Genomic DNA, 23,847 nt, shown 5'->3' on the forward strand with positions numbered 1-23,847 from the left:
CTTTATAAATGTTAGAAAAAACCTTCCTACTAACAACTGCGCAAACTTCTGATATTAACGCATGCGTACTAAACTGTTTACTTTCGTTCTTGGAAAGCGGGTAATTTTCAGTAAACCAAAGGTATCAAAGTGAAAGTAAACTTATTGTTCACCAGTAAATCATCTTTATTTAATTGGGTGGACGTTATAGTCTATGGATATAAATAAATCAGTCCAAAATATAAAAAAGGTCCGCCTTAAAAATTTCCCGGAAATAAGTTGCCCTTTAAAAATTAGAATATTTTCTTCATTTCCGGGCGGTGTTTTGATTTTTAAAATATTTTTTGTGGACCTTATTATTTATGAATTACTTGTGAAGAAAGAATATCATTAATATTTAATCTCTATAAAAACAAAGGGATAAGTATGTATGATGCAGTGATTTTGTATTGTCTCTCCCTGTTTTCCTTGATCAGTTCCAAAAAATTGAAAAGTCTTGCACTCACTCTATTACCAAAATTATTCCATCCTGCAGAACACAAATAAGGCAATAATCATTTTTTCCACACACAATTAAAATCTGGAACAGCCTTCCCCTGAGTATCGTGATAAGCGACTCTATAGAGTTGTTTAAAGCAGCCGTCTAAACCTACACCAACGGCTACAGTCAGTAAATTCATCATACCTGTAAGATACCTGTAAGATCGTTGTGGGGCTCATATGGAAGGATCCTATCCTTTTTAGCCCACCCTATTTTGGTACACTTTCAAAACTGATACAATCATCAATCCTGCATGATTTGGTGCAATATTTCACACAATTAAAAAGTTATATAGAAAACTATTTGTGTCCTCATCAATTTCTTAACTGATACATGACTGACTCCCAATGACGGTCTATACTAATTTTAAAGGCTTCCACAGTTTTTGATGAAATAACTTCAACTGGTAGGTTATTCCAATCATTAATAATTCGTTGTGAGAAATGTCTTAATCGAAAAGAAGTGTTACATCTAGGTTTTGCTAATTTCCAATTATGCCCACGGGTATTTGTACTGATGACAGTAAAAAATCTTTCATAAGATATATCTTCGAATCCTTTTAATATTTTGAAAGCTTGTATCATATCACCTCTTCGCCTTCTGTGAGTTAGGGAAGGTAGTTTAAGTACTTTTAATCTGTCTTCATAGCTTAAATGTCGTATATCAGGAATTAATTTAGTTGCTCTCATCTGCACTTTTTCTACAGCATTAATATCTTTCTTTAAATGCGGATACCATATTGTATTTCCATATTCCACGTGTGGTCGTACCAACGCAACGTATAGTCTTAAAAATGTATATTGATCTTTAAAGATAAAAGTTCTGTTAATTAGCCCAAGTATACTATTGGCTTTATTTATTTTACTTGATATATGTTGAGAAAATTTAAGATCATTTTGAAAAATAATTCCAAGATCCTTTTCTTGTTCATCTTTAATGATATCAATATTGTTCATGGTATAAACATTTTCAGGATTATTTCTTCCATAATGGATTTGTTTACATTTGTTCACATTAAATTTCATGTCCCATAACTTGGACCAATCGTAGAGGTCATCTTGATCATTTTGTAAGACATCAGATTTAGAAGTAGGTGCATAAATTTTAGTATCGTCTGCGAAAATTTTTACTATAGACTCCACAACATCTGGTAAATCATTTATGAATATAATGAAAAGAACAGGTCCAAGTACACTGCCTTGGGGCACTCCACTAATTACATTTTGCCATTCAGATTTTTCCCCTTTCACCGCAACTTGTTGTCGACGTCCAGTTAAAAAGTCAGTTATCCATTCTAATATAGATCCACGAATACCGTATGAATACAGTTTCTTTAGTAATCTTTTATGTGGCACTTTATCGAAAGCTTTGGCAAAATCGAGATATAATGTGTCCCAGGATATATTATTATCCATATATAATGACCAGTCTTCCATGACATCAAGTAATTGTAATATACATGATCTTCCAGAGCGAAAACCAAACTGTGAGTCTGATAACAAATTATTGGTTATTAAATGATCAATCATTTCCTTCCGTATAACCTTTTCCAAAGTTTTACAAACAATTGAAGTTAGACTGACCGGTCTGACCATGTGTAAATAGTTTTATCTTAATAATATGAGGCAGGCAATACCTGTTAAAGGAGACGAAGTCTGTATGAATATTTTTGTTTAATTTAAACATTTTTTTACTTCAAAATGATTTAGAAAACACATGGAAATGCTGTAATGTTTCCGATTTTGGTTCTGTTGTTAGGGATTTTAGTTGTGACGTAATTTATGTTATGAAGTCATATTCAATGTAAACAAAGACACGCTTTCATTAGATAACATTTTTTCATAGCAAAGAATAAATTGGCATTGTGTTCTTTCTTTTATTTTACTAAACTGATAAATATATATTTTGCTCTAAGTCTCCAACAAAGAGACCGAAAAAAGTTAGTAGATTTCTGCGCAAAAGCAAGAATTTAAAAGAGTCTGAAAACAAAAAAGATTTTAAGTTCATTTGTAGTAAAAAATATGCACTTCCACTATGTAAAAATGTTTGTTTATAATCACAAATTTGTTATTGTTTATGTTTTGCCATGTTTGCATTTTATCAAAAAAAAATTTAGAATTGTCCAAGACAACTATACTTACATGTATATAGGTATTCTATTGGCTTGGAGAGAAAACAAGCCATAAATATCATATTTGAGTTGATTTCATTTAATATAAAAAAGAAGTATGGTATGATTGCCAATGAGACATCTCTCCACGAGAGACCAAAATGACACAGAAATTAACAACTATACATGTACATGTAGGTCACTGTACCGCCTTCAACAATGAGCAAAGCCCATACCACATAGTCAGCTTTCAGGAATGACAATGTACATGTAAAACAATTAAAACGAGAAAACTAACAGCCTTATTTATATAATAAAAATGAACGAAAAAACAAATATGTACATTTTTGTAACACATAAACAACAGCCACTGAATTACAGGCTCCTAACTTGGGACAGGCACATACATTTTACATAAATAATGTGGCGTGGCTAAATATGTTATCGGGATCCCAACCCCCCTAACCTGGGACAGTGGTATAACAGTACAACATAAGAACAAACTATAAAAATTTGTTGAAAAAGGCTTAACTCATCAGATGGACAAAAATACAAGTGGATGTGGACGGGTACTTGTATCCCAACAGCAAAAAGACACTAGGAACAGATCTGAGAGTACTCGCAGTTAAGTGACTGCTAGTTCAAAGCCACTTACAACTAATAAAAAAATCAAGCATCTAAGACTAAATTATAAATCTGTACACATCCAACATGCAATGAATTTAGTGTAAAGACATCATAAACAATCAGAGAAAAACATGACCTTGTACAATGCCAAGATACAGGTACAGGTATCGACAGATTGTAATTCCATGAATGTATATATATAGGGGTTAAACATGTAAGGGGAATCCCCCCTCCCCCCCCCTAAACGGTATAAAACCGCTTATTTATAGCCCCATTGCTTTCTATGTTAAATTCTGCAATTTCAAGCATTAATGGCTACTTTATCTTAAGTTCAAATAAAGTGGCAGGTATTTCATGCCAAAACAGTGCCTTATCATGCTTATCCTGACTTGTGCTAAAAAAATCAAAATAATCAACATAACTTTAATTGCATATTAGAGCGTTCTGGTTCCTGGAAGTTTGCATTGATAGTACATACAAAAATAAGAACTTCTGGTCTCAACAACAGGCCAAATGGGCTCTCCTATCAAAATTTCATATACCCGGTACATGTACATCTTTATCATTCAAATAAATCTTTCAACAAGGGTTCTACAGTGATTCCAAGTTCCTAAGCTTTCATTCGATACCAAAACTACCCAAATATTCCTGCTATTGACAAAGATACAGCTATGTGTAGGAACTATTTTGTTTAAAATAAATGTATGTACTACTTTCTTGTATATTCTTTTTGACCGGGCCTGGATTAGTAGTTCTATACATGTACTTATAACAGCACCAAACTTACTGCTAGTTCTAAGCCACTAACAACTAAAAATAATTAAAAAAAATCATACATCTAAGATGTACATGTAAGTAAAGCATATGTCATGTATGTCATGTATGTGCCAGTGAAAATTATACAGATTAGCTAAGAATGCTTTATTAAGAAAAGAGTATTTTTTTATTCACAAAATTAGTGCCCAAGGAGGGCATATTCAAAAACCATATACAAGTGCACATGTAAACAAAGTCATACAGAATATTTGAGTATCTATAGTCATATTAGACATGTTAGAGAATCAAATGGTGATTACAATGTATACAATGTGTTAATTTCATTATGTTGATGCTATGCAGGAGAAATGTCTCAAATGAACTCTAATTCAAAGATTGTATTACAGTTCTATTTATAGATGCCAGAGATAGCTATAGAGATGGGAGAAACACCAAATGAATTTCAGTTGAAGAACCCCCCAAATGATGGCATATCAAGTGTAAAGTTTGGTCCTAACTCTAGCCAGTTTCTTCTTGTGTCATCATGGGACTCTACAGTCAGATTGTACGATATTGTGGCCAATAACAAGAGAATGGAATATTTTCATTCTGCACCAGTTTTAGATTGTTGTTTCCATGTAAGTATTGAAAGAAAAAGTCACATTTTGTAGCTAATACAGCCATGAAAACATTGGAATGATATATTTACATTCACTATTATATTTTTCCACTTCTGAATAAAAGTCTTCTCATACCACATCTTCTTATTTCTACTAAATAATCATTGAGATTAAAAAATGTGTAGACACCAAAATTTACCTGTACCTAAAAAATGGCTTGATTACAGCACTGACAGTGCTTTGATTATTTAACATGTTTAAGGTTACCAGGAATGTGTTTTCAACATCTTAAAACTTAAGATTTATGTTACTTTTAAGAATTAAAGCTAAGTGAAGGTTTCATCCCAAAACTCACAGTCACTGAGCATGGAAACAGGATAGAGAGACTCTTATATTTATATGAACCACAGTTTTTTTACGGTCCACATGAATTTACTGTATGAGCATGCAAGTAAGTTAATCAGTTTATGATGATCTTTAACCCTTATAATTAATGGCAGTATGTTTATTCTAACTTATTAAATATTTTGTTTTTCCAGGATGCAGTTCATTCATACAGTGGAGGACTTGACAACACACTGAAAATGTTTGATTTTAATACAAATTCAGGTACATTGATTTTAGTAGTAGAACATTTGGAATATGCTTATAAAAACAATTATTTGTATCAACTAGAAAATTTACCTTCAATTTCCCATATGTTTGGGCATTCACCATTGAGACTTCTATGATATTTGATAGTGTTCCCTTACATCTATTCTTTTGATCTTTTCCACCTACAGAAAATTTAGTTAAAGGGAAATCACACTATTGTTTATACGCATCGCTCTCGGCGCCGCCATAGTGTCGTAACTGTATTATGACGTCGCCGTTTTCGATTCCGCCGTAAAGGTTGCATGCTAATTTATGAAAAAGCGAACGCTCGAAGGGATGTTTCACTAAAGCAGGAGAAATGATAATGGACATATCATATTTTTTACAACTGATATGTTGTACTAGCGAGTTTCTAGATTGTATTGGGGTTTACCTGCGGAATACAAAATAATGGGCAAATACTGCAGAATAAAAGGCAAAAAAAAAAAAGATTGAATGATGAGGTGCTAAAATATAGAGAATAAAAAATATTGGAAACACAAAATAAACATTAATAAATGAATGACCCACTATCCAGACCATTATGATAAAAAGGATATACCAATACAAAACACATAATCATCATGCATAATCAACACTAAGAACGTTGGAATTTCATAGCATATTCAATGTAACTTAGTACCCCCTTCCGACCATTTTCTCGATAACGAAGTCGGTGTCATATATATTTTTTTTAATTTTCTAATGTATATGTTCAATATCTAATTGAATTCTAAATTTCCAAAAATATTATGAACTCATCTTGACCTTAAGTGCAAAAATGAAAATGCTACTCGAAATGGACAAAATGTATGGCAAAAAAAATAGCCGAAAGTGGTCATGAAATGGCACAACTTTGGCAGCGTATCGCCGCGATGCGGTATGTAGGGTTCAGCGTATATTTCGGGGGGGGGGGGTACAAATAGACCAAGAGTACCAGCATGTTAGCGTATAGCTATCAGAATCTGTAGTTTTCTGTTCAAATAAGGGTTGTAAATAAGAACAATGAGTTTCAACTTACAGTTTTCTCATATCACATGCATGCAACGTCATAACTATTATAGTCTTCTATACTACATGTATAAATAATTCATTAAACATCTCATTTCATATAAGTATTTATCCGGCTCAGCCTGTCGGATTTTTACAAAGCAGAGTCAAATTCATATGTTCTAATCTAGTTCTGAATATGCATTAAACTTGCCACTGGACGTAAATGTGTGAAGTCCTATTTGAAATCGTTATTTATTTCACATGTGACGACAGAAATGATCTAAGTGTCGTCCATCTTTCCCAAATGTTCCTTTGATATCTAACGCCTCTGAACCCTGAACAGTTTGGGCAAGTTTGGATACAATATCAAAGCTTGATACGGTCTAAATTTGGATTGTGATAAAATTTTTGACATAATATAGGTTTCTGACACAAAATAAATGTGGTCAAAGGTATTAAAAATCTATCGTGCAATACTGTGCAATTGGAGATTTCTTTTTGAGATATTTCGAAAAAATAAAATAAAACGCCATCGCTCCCCTCTTGGAGTAATTACCACCAAACTCAATCCCAGCCTTCCCTGTGTGGTATGGAACCTTGTAGTACAATTTTAGATAGATTCATACACTTAAACACAAGTTATTGTAAAATAGTAATTTTAGTTAAATGCTTGTTTGTGGCTCCTTATTCCTGAACGTTTTGAGCAATTACATGTACCCTTTAAATCAATTTCAGCCTTTCATTTGTGATATGGAACCTTGTGGTACAATTTCAGAAAGATTCATTACTTCTCAATGCCATATTAGAAATTTATGAAAATCAAAAGGGTATTTAAATCAACAGATATAAACAATTTATCAAAGTTGTATGAAAATTGATGAAAGCGATATTGAGTTATAATTGTCCGAAAACTGGAAAATCCCCCTTTTTTAATGGATAAAACCCTATAACTCGGAAACGTAAAATCAAAATTTATAAAAAAAAAGGAAAGAAAGGGAGCTCACGTCAATAGATATAAACAATTTCTTTATAGTTTTATGCCAATTGGTTAAAGCGTTTTTGAGTTAATGTCCGACATGTTGACGACGGACGGACGGACTGATGTATACCATAATACGTCCCGTAACCGGGCGTATAATAATTCAACACGTACTATACATTTGTCTCCAACAAGAGAAATATTTAACACACACACACACACACATACACATGTATTTATGTAGAGATATATACATGTCTCACAGAGTACTGTTAAACTAAAAAACACATTAATGGTCCGTCTGGTGAAAAAATATTCCACTCATATAGACAAATGTTTTGTGCTGATGTTCATGTAATATTTGCCACTGAAAGTTTTGCAAAAATCAAGAAAACAATGGTATAAAAATTTTAAAAAATAGTAATAAAAGTTCAGATGTAGGTTCGAGTTTAGATCACATAATGTGATCACTGTCGACAGTGATTAAGGGATATTGTCGGAGACCGTGACTGAAAAGGACATCCAGTTTTTTTACTCTTTATTCTTTGGTTCTTTAAACAAAAAAAGCCAACATGGTATAGCAGAGAGTGCTTAAATATTGGCACACAAATTTAATTAATTATTTTCAAATTAACTATCATTAATGAGGGGTGGGGTGTGGGGAGGCCAGAGGAGTCCTGATCCCGAAATCCTGGGCTTAAAATTAAGAAATAATTCCTTCATGTCATGCTCTATGCTCATTTTAACATGGGTAGGCATTATATTTGTCGATATTTTACACTGAGCGTTAGCGAGGTGTAAAATGTGGTCAAATATAATGCCTACCCATGTTAAACTGAGCATAGAACATGACATGAAGGAATTATTGCGATTCTAATAGGACAAATACAGTATTTTTATAGGTCGAAGCATACGAATATACCGTAAAAATGTTTGGCTTTTCCCATTTCCTCCCCGAGGAGTGTGTGCATTACATTTCATATTTAATAAGTTTAAACATTACAAGCAGGGTAAATATATGTTGTTTTATAAAAAATATATAATAAAAGTTTATGTTAGCTGCTTAAATGTATATATTTTAATGGATAACGATGGAAATAACGTTAATATACACAGTAAATTCGTGCGCATGTGTCAAACATATGTTGTGCTCATTAGAACACGGCTTTGTTTACAAAGCGTAATAAGGATGTCATATTAGAATAAAAACGTGAAATCCCGAGGTCCAGAATTTAAAAAAAAAATCCTGACATCCCGAACATCGAAAAAAGAAATCCCGGATCCCGAAAGGTCAATCCCGAAATCCCGAGCTTAAAAACACTTGATCCCGACGTCCCGAAAAAGGTCCTGCCGCCCCTCATTAATCAGTATTGGCAAAAATAGGTGCATTTACCACAATGAAAGATAAATGTAATAAAAGAATATACATTCAAACCAAAAGAGGTGCACCAACAAAAAATAGAAACCACATTCTTACTCTTAATTTCATCGGATCTCAAAATTTAAACTCTTACCAGAATTTTTACTCTATCTAACAGTATAACTCAAGAAGTTTCTAAGTGTAACTCGAGCTTAAACTAGAAAAAATATTCGAAATCAAAATAAAACTTGAACTTTCACTCAAAATTTAACTGGAACTCGAACTTAATTTGTGTCGATTATGGAGCGTTGTGTAATAACAGAAATGTTAGCCAATTTTAAATTTCTTCCGAAAACGGTGTCATTGAGGGCTTTTTTTTTAAAGTGCCGAGTTTCTGGCTTTTTAAACACGGCATTTCGGGTTTTATCTTCCCGGTGCAATGGACAAGTTAGTGAATTTATTCTGTTTGTAGTCTAAATGGAACGTGTTACTTTTCAGCCAAGATACCCTCAATCTTCCGAAGTAGAAGATTCTAAATCTGCAAGCCGTAAATTAATTCTTTAATACGGCATGAGGCACACATTAGTTTTTCCTATACAACAAATGCAATTAAAAAATTTAGATGACTCCAACTTTGACAATTTCTTTTTAATAAACTGTTACTGTATGTTTAATAATGAATAATCAAAATACCTTACAAAAAATATTATTATATAAAAAAAAATATATATATATATAATTTTTTAGAAGAAAGATTTAACCCAATAGTTCCAAGCATTGCAAGAAATGCTGCTATGCTAGCAACGTCTTCTATAACGTTAAAAAAAAGAGAAAAAGTTATAATTCCCGCCAAAAATTGATAATAAGATTATTTCCACTGTAGCGGATTTAAAACATCGGTGACCCCCCTTTTTTATTTATGCTTTTAAAATCTCCCCTGAAGCTGCAACTAATGCAGAAGTTTGAAGGAAAAAACATTAGTAGATTTTTTTTATTTCAAGAAAAATCTATAATAAACGGCAATTAAAAATGGCGGGAAATGTAAAAAGGCTTTAAAAAATAAGGAAACTGAGAAAAATAAATGTGTATAAGATAAAAGTTACAATTGACTGTTTTATTTAAACCAGTTAAACATCGTTTTTCAATACTTTTGCCTTTTAGCATTTTTGAGCGCTATTTCTATATTACGGTATAACGCAATTCTTTACTTTTTGATGACGTCATATCTCGAAAACAACATCGGTGACCCAAATTTTTTTTTCGCCAAAAATATTGAAATAAGTATGATTTGTCTACATGCAAAATTTTAATGAATTATTATTAGTAGTTTAAATAGTGTGATTTCCCTTTAAGACTAAAATTTAAATATTATGAAGACATTTAGTATTTATTTTCTTTCAGATTACAGAAAACATGGGGAAAAATTGCTATTGTGTTCATCAAACCTTGGGTCTGTTTCTTCAATTGTTATAGATCTAAATATCTGTTCAAGAAAAAATACAATAAGGATTATGTACATACCAATTTGAAATAATAATAATAAATAAAACAGCATTGTTATTGGAGCAATAATTTATTTTTATATCTAACAATACACAAAATGGAAAATTTATATGTAATGAAAAAATAAAATATAATTGCAGGTACTACTGTGGGTACACATGAAGCACCTATAAAATGTGTAGAGTATTGTCCAGAGGTCAATGTTGTAATAACAGGTAGTTGGGATTCAACAGTCAAATTATGGGATCCACGTACTCCATGTGCTGCAGGATCATTTAGTCAACCAGATAAGGTTAGAAGTAGCGTTAATAAGCATAAGAATTGAAATGCAATCAACCACATATGGTACTGACTTTATATCTAAATCTCCAAGGTTTTTCACTACCTTTGATATACTCAAAATATAGTGCACTCTATACATCCTAATCAGGAACATTTCCATAAAGTTATCAAAGAAATATATGCTCAGATACTCAAGTCACAAAATGATGTTAAACTTGACAAGAAAATAACTTACTTTTGCAAGGTGCATGAATCTTATATCTGTTCTAAAAATATCAATGTCAGTGTTAAAATCATCTTTATAAAGTGGAGTGATCTTCCTTTGATATGATTGGCTTGTTATATAAAATATAGAACTGGTTAGGTCTTCCGACAGTTTTTGTATTTCTTGAAAAGACTTCAATTATAATCATTACAACTTCAAGTGGACAATCATGCTCAAGTTAACATAAACAGCTGGTAAGCCATTCTAGGGCTGGCAATGGCATGTCTGATTTTCTCTTTGAAGTGTTCGCCAACATAAACATATTTGTTTTTTTAATTTATTTAGGTGTACACATTATCTGTGTGTGGTGACAGATTGGTCGTAGGTACTGCAGGAAGGAGGATTCTGGTCTGGGACCTGAGAAATATGGGATATGTACAACAGAGACGAGAATCAAGTCTCAAATATCAAACAAGATGTATCAGATGTTTTCCAAATAAAAATGGCTATGTTTTAAGTTCTATTGAAGGTAATTTATGTTGTTAATTTATGCTGTTTAAATTAAAAGTATTAAATGGTAGCTATAGGTTTGTTTTTTTGGAAAGATTAGAACTTGTTCTTAATCTTTACTTAGGCACTAGCCTCCCTAACAACACGACAGGTTAGCTACAGTTACTAAATGTACATGTATTCACAATGAAATAGAGTTCCCTATAGTTCTCATGTATGTTCACATAATACACATGGTAAAAAAAATAGTATATTTTTTGGAGCAGTTCATCCAAGAATGTATGTAACTAAGGTATGTTGATGTGCAGGCTTTTTTTTATAACATTTTGATTAGGTTATTGGGTATTGATACAATACTATAATGATTGACAACTGTCATTATCACCAAACAATCAGAGACAAGGTGGACCTTTAATTAAAATGCCCCACCTCCTAAACTATCAATCAAATTGACCACATTACCTATCAACCCCAGGCTTACATAAATAGAACCTTCAATATACAAATATTTGACCTCATGATTGAATACACAAAAGTATATAGACAAGACAAGACAAGACAAGACAATATTTTATTTGAGTCTCACCTCTTATAAAAAATTTACATAATATTACAATTTCCAATATAAAACAAGCGCCACTCTAAAAAGAGACTATAAAAAAAATTAAAAATTAAAAGTATACAAATGTTAATAGTAGACATTTTCTTTTCAGTAAAATATCATAGCAGATTTTGGCAGTATAAAAAGTAAACATTTTCATCAATAAATAAAAATACAAATTTATCATCATCTGACAGACTAATAAAATCATGACAAAAAGAATTAGCATGACTAAACAACACAGCATGAAAATCTGCATATAGTGGACATTTCCAAATTACATGTTTCTCATCTTCAGTGGTATCATTACAACTAAAACATTATTCGTTAATCCATTGATCATCAAGATCTTAAAAAAAAAAATGAAATATGAATAATATGAATATATAAAAGCTATTCAAGTAAGGCCTATAATTACTTGATAAATTCCAATAAATCATCTGTAATTAATCAACAATTTTGAATTTAGATTAGTTCACTTATTTTTGGAAATCATCAGGAATTCAGTCTTGAAACAATTTTAAAATTTTAAAACTTTTAATTAAAACAAACCATTGTTTATTAATTTATTCCCCATCAATCATTATGTCTATTTTAGTCATTTGAATTTTTATTAGAAGTGAATATATATTTTTGCAATCAAGAAAGAATCCTCATTTTAATAAAATAAGTTTTCAATGCCCTGTTTTGAGAAATACTTAAAAAATTCTACTGTCATGACTGTGAACTTTAAATCTTCAATGTCATATTACCTATGTTTCAACTTACAAAAGGCCCCAAAACAACATATTTAGATTATTTTTGTTGACACTTTAAAGTTTTTAGCTGTTGGTCTAGATTTTATGTCTTACAATGATAGTTGGAAGCATTTACTAGAAGAATTTTTGATTTGCAATTGTTTGTTTTTTTTAAACATGTTCAGAACAGGCAACATTATTTGGATAAGATATAAACTGCAGTTTAAATAAAATTGTGCAAATTAAGCATTCATGTCCAGTGAAGGATGTTTATTCAATATTGTCGACATCGCGATATCTACAATGTTAACACGATATAGTGTCAACATTGTTTACATTGTTTGAACCCTTATATAATGTATACATCGTTGACATCGCGATGTATACAATGTTAAAACGATGTTGTGTCAACATCGTTTACATTGTTTGAACCCTTATATATTGTTTACATCGTTGACATCGTTAACATTGCGATGTATACAATGTAAACACGATGTCGTGTCAACATTGTTGACATTGTTTGAACTCTTATATATTGTTTACATCGTTTACATCGTTAACATCGCGATGTTTACAATGTCAACACGATGTCGTGTCAACATCGTTTACATTGTTTGATCCCTTATATATTGTTTACATCGTTGACATCGTTAACATTGCGATGTATACAATGTAAACACGATGTCGTGTCAATATTGTTGACATTGTTTGAACTTTTATGTATTGTTTACATCGTTGACATCGTTAACATCGTGATGTTTACAAGGTTAAAACGATTTCGTGTGAACATCGTTGACATTGTTTAAACTCTTATATATTGTTTACATCGTTGACATCGTTAACATCGCGATGTACACAATTATTAAACCGATATCTAGTCAACTTTGTTAACATTGTTTGAACTCTTATATATTGTTTACATCGTTGACATCGTTAACATAGCGATGTATACATATAAGAAGATGCGGTATAAGTTCAAATGAGACAACTTTTTATTTAAGTTACATCTTTTATAAGTATACCCCTATAGGTTTGACATTAATACGGAATTTTGGTTTTTATCGAGTAGCAAGCTATGAAAGGCACAAAAAAACACTAGTGTAAAACTATTTGAACAGGAAAAATAAAGGTCTAATGTAAAAAAACATGAAACCAGAAACACTTATGAACAATTCAACAAACGACAACTACTGAACGACAGATTCCTGACTAAGGACAGGTGCAAACAAATGCAGTTAGTTTAACGTTTATATACGTACCATAGACTTAATATAAAATATAAACACGATTTTGACACAATATTGTTAACATTGTTATGTGAATAATTTAAACAGAAAGGTATTAATAAAAAAAGAAGTGGTATGATTGCAAATAAGTAAAATTTCCAGTACATACATACTAACTGGCACATCTATATATAACCGTATGGCCTTTAACATTGAGCAAAGTTTATATGGCATAGTTAACAATAACAGACGCCGACATGAAAAAAAGAAAACAATTTTAACTATATAACTAACTGCTTAATCATGTTAACTTATTTAAAAAAAAGAACGAAAAAAAATGTATATACAACAACAACAAGATGTTGACACTATATTGTTAACATTACGATGTATACGATGTGAACGATGTAAACAGAAAGGTGTAGACACTATATATACAATATAAACACGATGTTGACACAATATTGTCAACATTGCGATGTATACGATGTGAACGATGTAAACAGAAAGGTATAGACTTTATATATATAAACTGACGTGGAAAGGTAACACATGGCCAGCGAAAGCTCTTTTTTTAGAGCCCAGGTGGTCGTATGGTCTAGCGGGACGGCTGCAGTGCAGGCGATTTGGTGTCACGATATCACAGTAGCATGGGTTCAAATCCCGGCGAGGGAAGAACCAAAAATTTGCGAAAGCAAATTTACAGATCTAACATTGTTGGGTTGATGTTTAGACGAGTTGTATATACATTATGTACACAGCCATGTATCACCATCATTGATGGCGATCCGATGGATACATCTGTTGTAGGGTTGTCACTGACTCAGACGTACTTATGAATATAATTATTTTCTGTGACTGTATCTTACATTAATTTGTAGGATCCTTTACTATAGATAATTTAGCTGATCTGTAACAATAACATCTTCATGCCTTATATATCATGTACTGTAGTACGCCGCTAGATTAAAACTGACGTGGAAAGGTAACACATGCCCACCGAAAGCTCTTTTTTAGAGAGCCCAGGTGGTCGTGTGGTCTAGCGGGATGGCTGCAGTGCAGGCGATTTGGTGTCACGATATCACAGTAGCATGGGTTCGAATCCCGGCGAGGGAAGAACCAAAAATTTGCGAAAGCAAATTTACAGATCTAACATTGTTGGGTTGATGTTTAGACGAGTTGTATATATATATATATATACAATATAAACACGATGTTGATACAATAGTGTCAACATCGCGATGTATACGATGTGAACGATGTAAACAGAAAGGTATAGACTCTATATATACAATATAAATACGATGTTGACACAATATTGTCAACATTGCGATGTATACGATGTGAACGATGTAAACAGAAAGGTATAGACTTCATATATATATATATACAATATAAACACGATGTTGAAACGTTATTGTCAACATCGCGATGCATATGATGTGAACGATGTAAACAGAAAGCTATAGACTCTATATATATACAATATAAACACGATGTCGACACGATATTGTCAACATCCCGATGTATACGATGTGAACGATGTAAACAGAAAGGTATAGAACATATTGATAGGATACAATGTAAACACAATAACGACACTATAAAGTTGACATTGCGATGTTGACAATATCGACAAAACATCGTGCACTGGACATAGTTCAAATTAAGAGACCCATATTATTTAATTAAATGAGCTCATTTTATTCTCATACTGGAAAAGCACTTTTCCTTCTAAAGACCTGCTGTTAATGCAATTTTCAGCAATAGTACTTTATAATGTTCAGTTTCCCCCACCATACCTTAATATGAAATTATTTGAACTACTCTTCTAATCTTTCCATGAGTGATATCCATCACTTTGATTTCTTTTCAATATTGACTGTTTCTGAGATACCACTCTGTTCGTTTGTCCATTCGTTTGTTCGTTCGTCCGTCTGTGCGTCTGTCCGCTTCAGGTTAAAGTTTTTGGTCAAGGTAGTTTTTGATGAAGCTGAAGTCCAATCAACTTGAAACTTAATACACATGTTCCCCATGATATGATCTTTCTAATTTTAATGCCAAATTATAGTTTTGACCCCAATTTCACGGTCCACTGAACATAGAAAATGATAGTGGGAGTGGGGCATCCGTGTACTATGGACACATTCTTGTTATGTACATATTTATAGGCAGAATAGCTGTAGAAAACCTAGACTCTAGTTCTGGCTTGTCATATTTTTATGTACATATTTATAGGCAGAGTAGCTGTAGAAAACCTAGACTCTAGTCCTTGCTTGTCATATTTCTTTGTATGTATTTATAGGTAGAGTAGCTGTAGAATACCTAGACCCAAGTCCTGAAGTTCAGAAAAAGAAATATGCATTTAAATGTCATAGAATCAAAGAGAATGGAGTAGAAATGATTTATCCTGTAAATGCTATAGCTTTCCATGCACAACACAACACTTTTGCTTCAGGAGGATCTGATGGTTATGTCAATATATGGGATGGATTTAATAAAAAACGGCTTTGTCAGTTTCACAGGTAAGTACTGTAGGGAAATAAGTTTTTCATGACATTCAATTTTATCAATGCAATGAATAAATGAAAGCAGAAGTTATTCATTTTTATTTCAACAGTCACAATTCAAATAAATAAATATCACAAAATAGGATTAATGATCAAACCAGAAGTCATGCCATATATTTGTAAGCAAATAAACTTGACACTAAATAAATAAAAACTCACAGTTTTAAGGTGGGTGTGAAAATAATCTTTTCAACAAAGAAATAAAAATATGTTTCCAAATTCAAAACATGGTAAAAGACATGATTGTTCTGTATCCAGGAAACATGTTAGCCAATTAATATACAGAATACTTGGAATAAGAACTCACAAACAAAAAGTAAACAATGATATATATACTTGATGATTATCAATTTTTGAAACAATAAGTAAAAAAAAAATTATGATTTTATTTTATATGTACCGGTATATTGAAGTAATTGCAGAGGCACTTATATGAGAAACTTTAACATAGAAAAGTCATTTTTGTGTATTCGAAATACTTAATATTTTGATCATTTTCTTAATTCAAATAACAAGTCATTGTCATCTTGTTTATGTTTATGTTTTACAAATACCCTACCAGTATTACCTCCCTTATGTTCAGCCTGTTAATGTTTTACAGATACCCTACCAGTATTACCTCCCTTATGTTCAGCTTGTTTATGTTTTACAGATATCCTACCAGTATTACCTCCCTTATGTTCAGCTTGTTTATGTTTTGCAGATATCCTACCAGTATGACCTCCCTTATGTTCAGCTTGTTTACATGTACGTTTATGTTTTACAGATATCCTACCAGTATTACCTTCCTTATGTTCAGCCTGTTTATGTTTTACAGATATCCTACCAGTATTACCTTCCTTATGTTCAGCCTGTTTATGTTTTACAGATATCCTACCAGTATTACCTCCCTTATGTTCAGCCTGTTTATGTTTTACAGATATCCTACCAGTATTACCTTCCTTATGTTCAGCCTGTTTATGTTTATGTTTTACAGATATCCTACCAGTATTACCTCCCTTATGTTCAGCCTGTTTACATTTATGTTTTACAGATATCCTACCAGTATTACCTCCCTTATATTCAGCCTGTTTACATTTATGTTTTTACAGATATCCTACCAGTATTACCTCCCTTATGTTCAGCTTGTTTATGTTTTACAGATATCCTACCAGTATTACCTCCCTTATGTTCAGCCTGTTTACATTTATGTTTTTCAGATATCCTACCAGTATTACCTTCCTTATGTTCAGCCTGTTTATGTTTTACAGATACCCTACCAGTATTACCTCCCTTATGTTCAGCCTGTTTATGTTTATGTTTTACAGATATCCTACCAGTATTACCTCCCTTATGTTCAGCTTGTTTATGTTTTACAGATATCCTACCAGTATGACCTCCCTTATGTTCAGCTTGTTTATGTTTTACAGATATCCTACCAGTATTACCTCCCTTATGTTCAGCCTGTTTATGTTTATGTTTTACAGATATCCTACCAGTATTACCTCCCTTATGTTCAGCTTGTTTATGTTTATGTTTTACAGATATCCTACCAGTATTACCTTCCTTATGTTCAGCCTGTTTATGTTTTACAGATATCCTACCAGTATTACCTCCCTTATGTTCAGCCTGTTTACATTTATGTTTTTACAGATATCCTACCAGTATTACCTTCCTTATGTTCAGCCTGTTTATGTTTATGTTTTACAGATATCCTACCAGTATTACCTCCCTTATGTTCAGCCTGTTTATGTTTTACAGATATCCTACCAGTATTACCTCCCTTATGTTCAGCTTGTTTACATTTATGTTTTTACAGATATCCTACCAGTATTACCTTCCTTATGTTCAGCCTGTTTATGTTTATGTTTTACAGATATCCTACCAGTATTACCTCCCTTATGTTCAGCCTGTTTATGTTTATGTTTTACAGATATCCTACCAGTATTACCTCCCTTATATTCAGCCTGTTTACATTTATGTTTTTACAGATATCCTACCAGTATTACCTTCCTTATGTTCAGCCTGTTTATGTTTATGTTTTACAGATATCCTACCAGTATTACCTCCCTTATGTTCAGCCTGTTTACATTTATGTTTTACAGATATCCTACCAGTATGACCTCCCTTATATTCAGCCTGTTTACATTTATGTTTTTACAGATATCCTACCAGTATTACCTCCCTTATGTTCAGCTTGTTTATGTTTTACAGATATCCTACCAGTATTACCTCCCTTATGTTCAGCCTGTTTACATTTATGTTTTTCAGATATCCTACCAGTATTACCTTCCTTATGTTCAGCCTGTTTATGTTTTACAGATACCCTACCAGTATTACCTCCCTTATGTTCAGCCTGTTTATGTTTTACAGATATCCTACCAGTATTACCTTCCTTATGTTCAGCCTGTTTATGTTTATGTTTTACAGATATCCTACCAGTATTACCTCCCTTATGTTCAGCCTGTTTATGTTTTACAGATATCCTACCAGTATTACCTCCCTTATGTTCAGCTTGTTTATGTTTTACAGATATCCTACCAGTATGACCTCCCTTATGTTCAGCTTGTTGATGTTTTACAGATATCCTACCAGTATTACCTCCCTTATGTTCAGCTTGTTTATGTTTTACAGATATCCTACCAGTATTACCTTCCTTATGTTCAGCCTGTTTATGTTTTACAGATATCCTACCAGTATTACCTTCCTTATGTTCAGCCTGTTTATGTTTTACAGATATCCTACCAGTATTACCTTCCTTATGTTCAGCCTGTTTATGTTTTACAGATATCCTACCAGTATTACCTTCCTTATGTTCAGCCTGTTTATGTTTTACAGATATCCTACCAGTATTACCTCCCTTATGTTCAGCCTGTTTATGTTTCTGTTTTACAGATATCCTACCAGTATTACCTCCCTTATGTTCAGCCTGTTTATGTTTATGTTTTACAGATATCCTACCAGTATTACCTTCCTTATGTTCAGCCTGTTTATGTTTATGTTTTACAGATATCCTACCAGTATTACCTCCCTTATGTTCAGCTTGTTTATGTTTTACAGATATCCTACCAGTATGACCTCCCTTATGTTCAGCCTGTTTATGATTTGTTTTACAGATATCCTACCAGTATTGCCTCCCTTATGTTCAGCCTGTTTATGTTTTGTTTTACACCAGTATTACCTTCCTTATGTTCAGCTTGTTATTGTTTTGTTTTACAGATATCCTACCAGTATTGCCTCTCTTATGTTCAGCCATGACGGATCAGTTCTTGCGATTGCTTCTTCGTACATGCATGAAACAGATGATGCTGTTGATATTCCTCAGGACTCTATATATATCAGGAATGTCAGTGATCAGGAAACCAAACCAAAAGCTTGAACACCTTTAATTAATGTTTTTATCAGATTCAAGAAACAATACAGGACTTCGGATTCATTCAGTTTTCATTGGTATATCATTTTCGTGGATTGAGGAAACCTTTTTTTGTGGATATTTTTGTGGTTTTGCCAATCACTGCATAAAAAGGATGATGGAAATTTGTTATTCATTGATCATTTGAAATCATGTTTTACCTGTAACCATGAACCCACGAAAATTGGTATCCAATGAATGATATGAATCCACATTCTACAGTACAGTCTTTTTATTGGTACATATAATGTGTATCTTCATGAAGACTAACTTGGAATTGGTAATGTAAGAAAAAATATGAAATAGACTTCTTCAGAAACGTGCATTTAGTCATACATGTATTATAACATTTTATCTCATTACAAATTGCATTCAATGTCAAATTGAACTGTGTATAAACATTGATGTAACATATGCATATCTTTCATTTTATTTAAAAAATTAAAATGTTTTTATTATTGCACCATGATGGGTTTCACAAAAATAAAAACTCAAATTTTAATTTTGATAACATTATTTGTATAGAGTATTTTCTGAAGCTATAGCTATTTTCTTGTTCCTCTATAATTAAAAGCTTATCTTTATGTAGTCACTGATATACATGAATTACCCTTTTTAGCTCACCTGGCCTAAAAGGCCATGTGAGCTTTTCTCATCACTTGGCGTCCTCTGTCGTCGTAAACTTTTACAAAAATCTTCTCCTCTGAAACTGCTGTGCCAAATTTAACCAAACTCGGCCACAATCATCATTGGGTATTTAGTTTAAAATTTGTGTCAGGTAACCTGGCCAACCAACCAAGATGGCTGCCATGGCTAGAAATAGAACATAGGGGTAAAATGTAGATTTTGGCTTATAACTCTGAAACCAAAGCATTTAGAGCAAATCTGATATGGGGGTAAATTTGTTTATCAAGTCAAGATCTATCTGCGCTGAAATTTTCAGACGAATCAGACAACTGGTTTATGTGTTGCTGCCCCTGAAATGGCAATTTTAAGGAAATTTTTTCTGTTTTTGGTTATTATCTTGAATATTATTATAGATAGAGATAAACTGTAAAAAGCAATAATGTTCAGCAAGGTAAGATCTACAAATAGGTCAACAAGACCAAATGGTCAGTTGACATCTTGAGGAGTTATTGACCTTTATATTCATTTTTTACCAATTTTTTGTAAATTTTTGTAATCTTTTACAAAAACGTTCTCCTCTGACACTTCTGGGCCAAATTTAACCATACTTGGCCGCAATCATCATTGAGGTATCTAGTATAAAAATTGTGTTTGGTGACCAAACCAACCAACCAAGATGGCTGCCATGGCTAAAAATAGAACATAAGGGTAAATGTAGATTTTGTCTTATAACTCTAAAACCAAAGCATTTAGAGCAAATCAGACCAGGTTAAATTTTTTATTAGGTCAAAATCTATCTGCCCTGAAATTTTCAGATGAATAGGACAACCAGTTGTTGGGTTGCTGCCCCTGAATTGGTAATTTTTAAGGAAATTTTGCGGTTTTTATGGCCCCGCAATGAAGTTGTTGGTGCCATATAGTTTTCCGCTTGTCCGAAATTCTGTAATTCCGTAATTCAGATATTACGAAATTCTGTAATTTTGTCATTCTGTCATTCCGCAACAAACCATTATACAGAGTTTTTTTCTAAACGCCTTCAGATATTGGGCTGATTTTTGGTGTACGAGTTAACCATGATGAGTTACAGATCAAGTGCAAGTTTCATTCTGCTCCACTAATTTTTGCTGAAATTACAGACTTTGGTCTTTGAGAAATTGTTGAAAATCACAGTTATACAGACTTTTTTTCTAAACACCTTGAGATATTCGGCTGATTTTTGATATGTGAGTTAACCATGATGAGTTACAGATCAAGTATAAGTTTTGTTCTGCTTCGCTAATTTTTGCTGAAATTACAGGCTTTGGACTTTGATAAATTATTGAAAATCAGTTATACAGATTTTTTTTCTATACCCCTCCAGATTTTGAGCTGGTTTTTGATATGTGAGACTACCATCATGTTTGTGTCCACATGTGTTATTGAAATTGCAGATTTTTCAACTTTTTGAGACGGGGCCATTCATGTCGCTTTGACACATCTAGTTGGTTATTATCTTGAATAGTATTATAGATAGAGATAAACTGTAAACAGCAATAATGTTCAGCAAAGTAAGATCTACAAATAAGTCAAATGACCAAAATGGTCAGTTGACCCCTTAAGGAGTTATTGCCCTTAACAGTCAATTTTTAACAATTTTCATAAATTTTGTAAATTTTAACAAAATATTTTCCTCTGTAACTAATGGGCCAAGTTCATTATATTATAGAATCACCATTAATTCATCAGTGTATTTTGTTTAATATGCATAGACCAAGGTGAGCGATACAGGCTCTTAAGAGCCTCTAGTTGGTGTACCCATTGATCATGTATAAGTTAGAAAATGTAAATTTATAATTTGATTTCAATGTCATTCCCAATTAGTGTCTATATATTTTCGATTTCAAATCTTAAAGTATGCAAAGCATATTTCAATTTTGAATTTTGTATAGTTGTTATTTCTGATATTAGCTATCTCTCTATGATTGGAAGCTCTCTCAATTCTTCAAATCAACTAATATCACTCCCCTCGGAAATAAAAGTCATTGTAAATTCCACTGTAAATGCTGTCAATCTTGATTTATTCTAGTCTTTTGTGAGTCTTTGATCAAAGGTTGGTTAATATGAGCAATGGCTTTGACAAGTTTTAAACTGTGTGACATTGATCCCCATTCAGAATTATATGAGTTCAAGTTGTCTTGACCAAAGAGATTACAATTAATCTGTTTCTCCATTGAGTTGTATGCTTAGTTGGGACCCCATGAATTACTAGTAAGTTATGCCAAAATACTTCAAAAATACTATTTATGTAAGCCCTAATCTTTCAAAATTCATGACTCCCATTCTTTCAGTGAAACTTTCTTTTAAAAATAGTAAAGGGAAATCACATATTGTTAGATAAGTGATTTCACTGACACACATTGACACTACTTTATAGAAGAGATTTCCTTAAATAGTCATTTTCATACACTGCCCACCTTGCCTTCTGTCTGAAAGGGTCAAGAGCATATAGTGATGCACATGTCAACAGATAGATAGAAAACCACTGGACCAAATAGATTTTAATAAATAAATGAATGGAATGTTATTTTGAATGAATGATTTCATTCCCTTACTTTTCCAGAGACATTGCCTTTAATTTTACAAAATATTGTGTATTTTATGTTTAACAATTGATAGACCTTATCAACCAAATGAGAAGAAATTGGTATTTTTAGCTCACCTGGCCCAAAGGGCCAAGTGAGCTTTTCCCATCACTTGGCGTCAAGTGTCCATCGTCGTCGTCCGTCGTCGTTAACTTTTACAAGAATCTTCTTCTCTGAAACTGCTGGACCAAATTAAATCAAACTTGGCCACAATCATTATTAGGGTATCTAGTTTTAAAAAATGTGTCAAGTGACCCACCCAACCAACCAAGATGGCCGCCATGGCTAAAAATAGATCATAGGGGTAAAATGCAGTTTTTGGCTTATAACTCAAAAACCAAAAGCATTTAGAGCAAATCTGACATGGGTAAAATTGTTTATCAGGTCAAGATCTATCTGCCCTGAAATTTTGAGACGAATCGGACAACCCGTTGTTGGGTTGCTGCCCCTGAATTGGTAATTTTAACAAAATTTTGCTGTTTTTGGTTATTATCTTGAATATTATTATAGATAGAGAAAAACTGTAAACAGCAATAATGTTCAGCAAAGTAAGATTTACAAATAAGTCATCAGGACCAAAATGGTCAGTTGACCCCTTAAGGAGTTATTGCCCTTTGTAGTCAATTTTTAACCATTTTTCGTAAATCTTAGTAATCTTTTTCAAAAATCTTCTCCTCTGAAACTGCTGAGCCAAATTAAACCAAACTTAGCCACAATCATTATTAGGGTATCTAGTTGTAAAAATGTGTCCAGTGACCCCGGCCAACCAACCAAGATGGCCACCATGGCTAAAAATAAAACATAGGGGTAAAATGCAGTTTTTGGCTTATATCTCAAAAACCAAAGTATTTAGAGCAAATCTGACATGAAGTATTATTGTTAATCAGGTCAAGATCTATCTGCCCTGAAATTTTGAGATAAATCGGACAACCTGTTGTTGGGTTGCTGCCCCTGAATTGGTAATTTTAACAAAATT

At 32.5% G+C, this 23,847-nt stretch overlaps 3 protein-coding genes across 6 annotated transcripts in view; 2 read left to right on the forward strand and 1 right to left on the reverse strand.

Moving 5' to 3' along the window:
- LOC139521732 (protein mono-ADP-ribosyltransferase PARP14-like) overlaps window positions 1–265 on the reverse strand; it is a 36,814-nt gene extending 36,549 nt beyond the window's left edge. The window contains exon 1 of one of the 2 annotated variants that reach the window (XM_071315295.1): window positions 1–265. The gene's annotated coding sequence lies outside the window, so the exon portion shown is untranslated. The other variant, XM_071315296.1, reaches the window with a different exon arrangement.
- LOC139521744 (coiled-coil domain-containing protein 172-like) overlaps window positions 1–23,847 on the forward strand; it is a 388,671-nt gene that overhangs the window by 83,972 nt on the left and 280,852 nt on the right. The gene's annotated exons all lie outside the window — the stretch shown is intronic.
- On the forward strand, window positions 42–22,813 carry LOC139521741 (mitotic checkpoint protein BUB3-like). Of its 3 annotated transcripts, none has more exons than XM_071315307.1 (7): window positions 42–121; window positions 4,433–4,651; window positions 5,173–5,242; window positions 10,242–10,393; window positions 10,934–11,117; window positions 15,968–16,187; window positions 19,431–22,813. In XM_071315307.1, the coding sequence occupies exons 1-7, from the start codon at window positions 62–64 to the stop codon at window positions 19,588–19,590; spliced, it is 1,065 nt and encodes a 354-aa protein (XP_071171408.1). In that variant the 5' UTR covers window positions 42–61; the 3' UTR covers window positions 19,591–22,813. The 3 variants fall into 3 exon arrangements, with proteins under 3 accessions (XP_071171408.1, XP_071171409.1, XP_071171410.1); XM_071315308.1 differs by lacking the exon at window positions 42–121 and adding an exon at window positions 268–403; XM_071315309.1 differs by lacking the exon at window positions 42–121 and adding an exon at window positions 270–403 and having other exon boundaries at window positions 4,421–4,651.

The sequence above is a fragment of the Mytilus edulis genome, chromosome 4 (assembly GCF_963676685.1).
Source record: "Mytilus edulis chromosome 4, xbMytEdul2.2, whole genome shotgun sequence".
In the NCBI taxonomy this organism is placed as follows: Eukaryota; Metazoa; Mollusca; class Bivalvia; order Mytilida; family Mytilidae; genus Mytilus; species Mytilus edulis.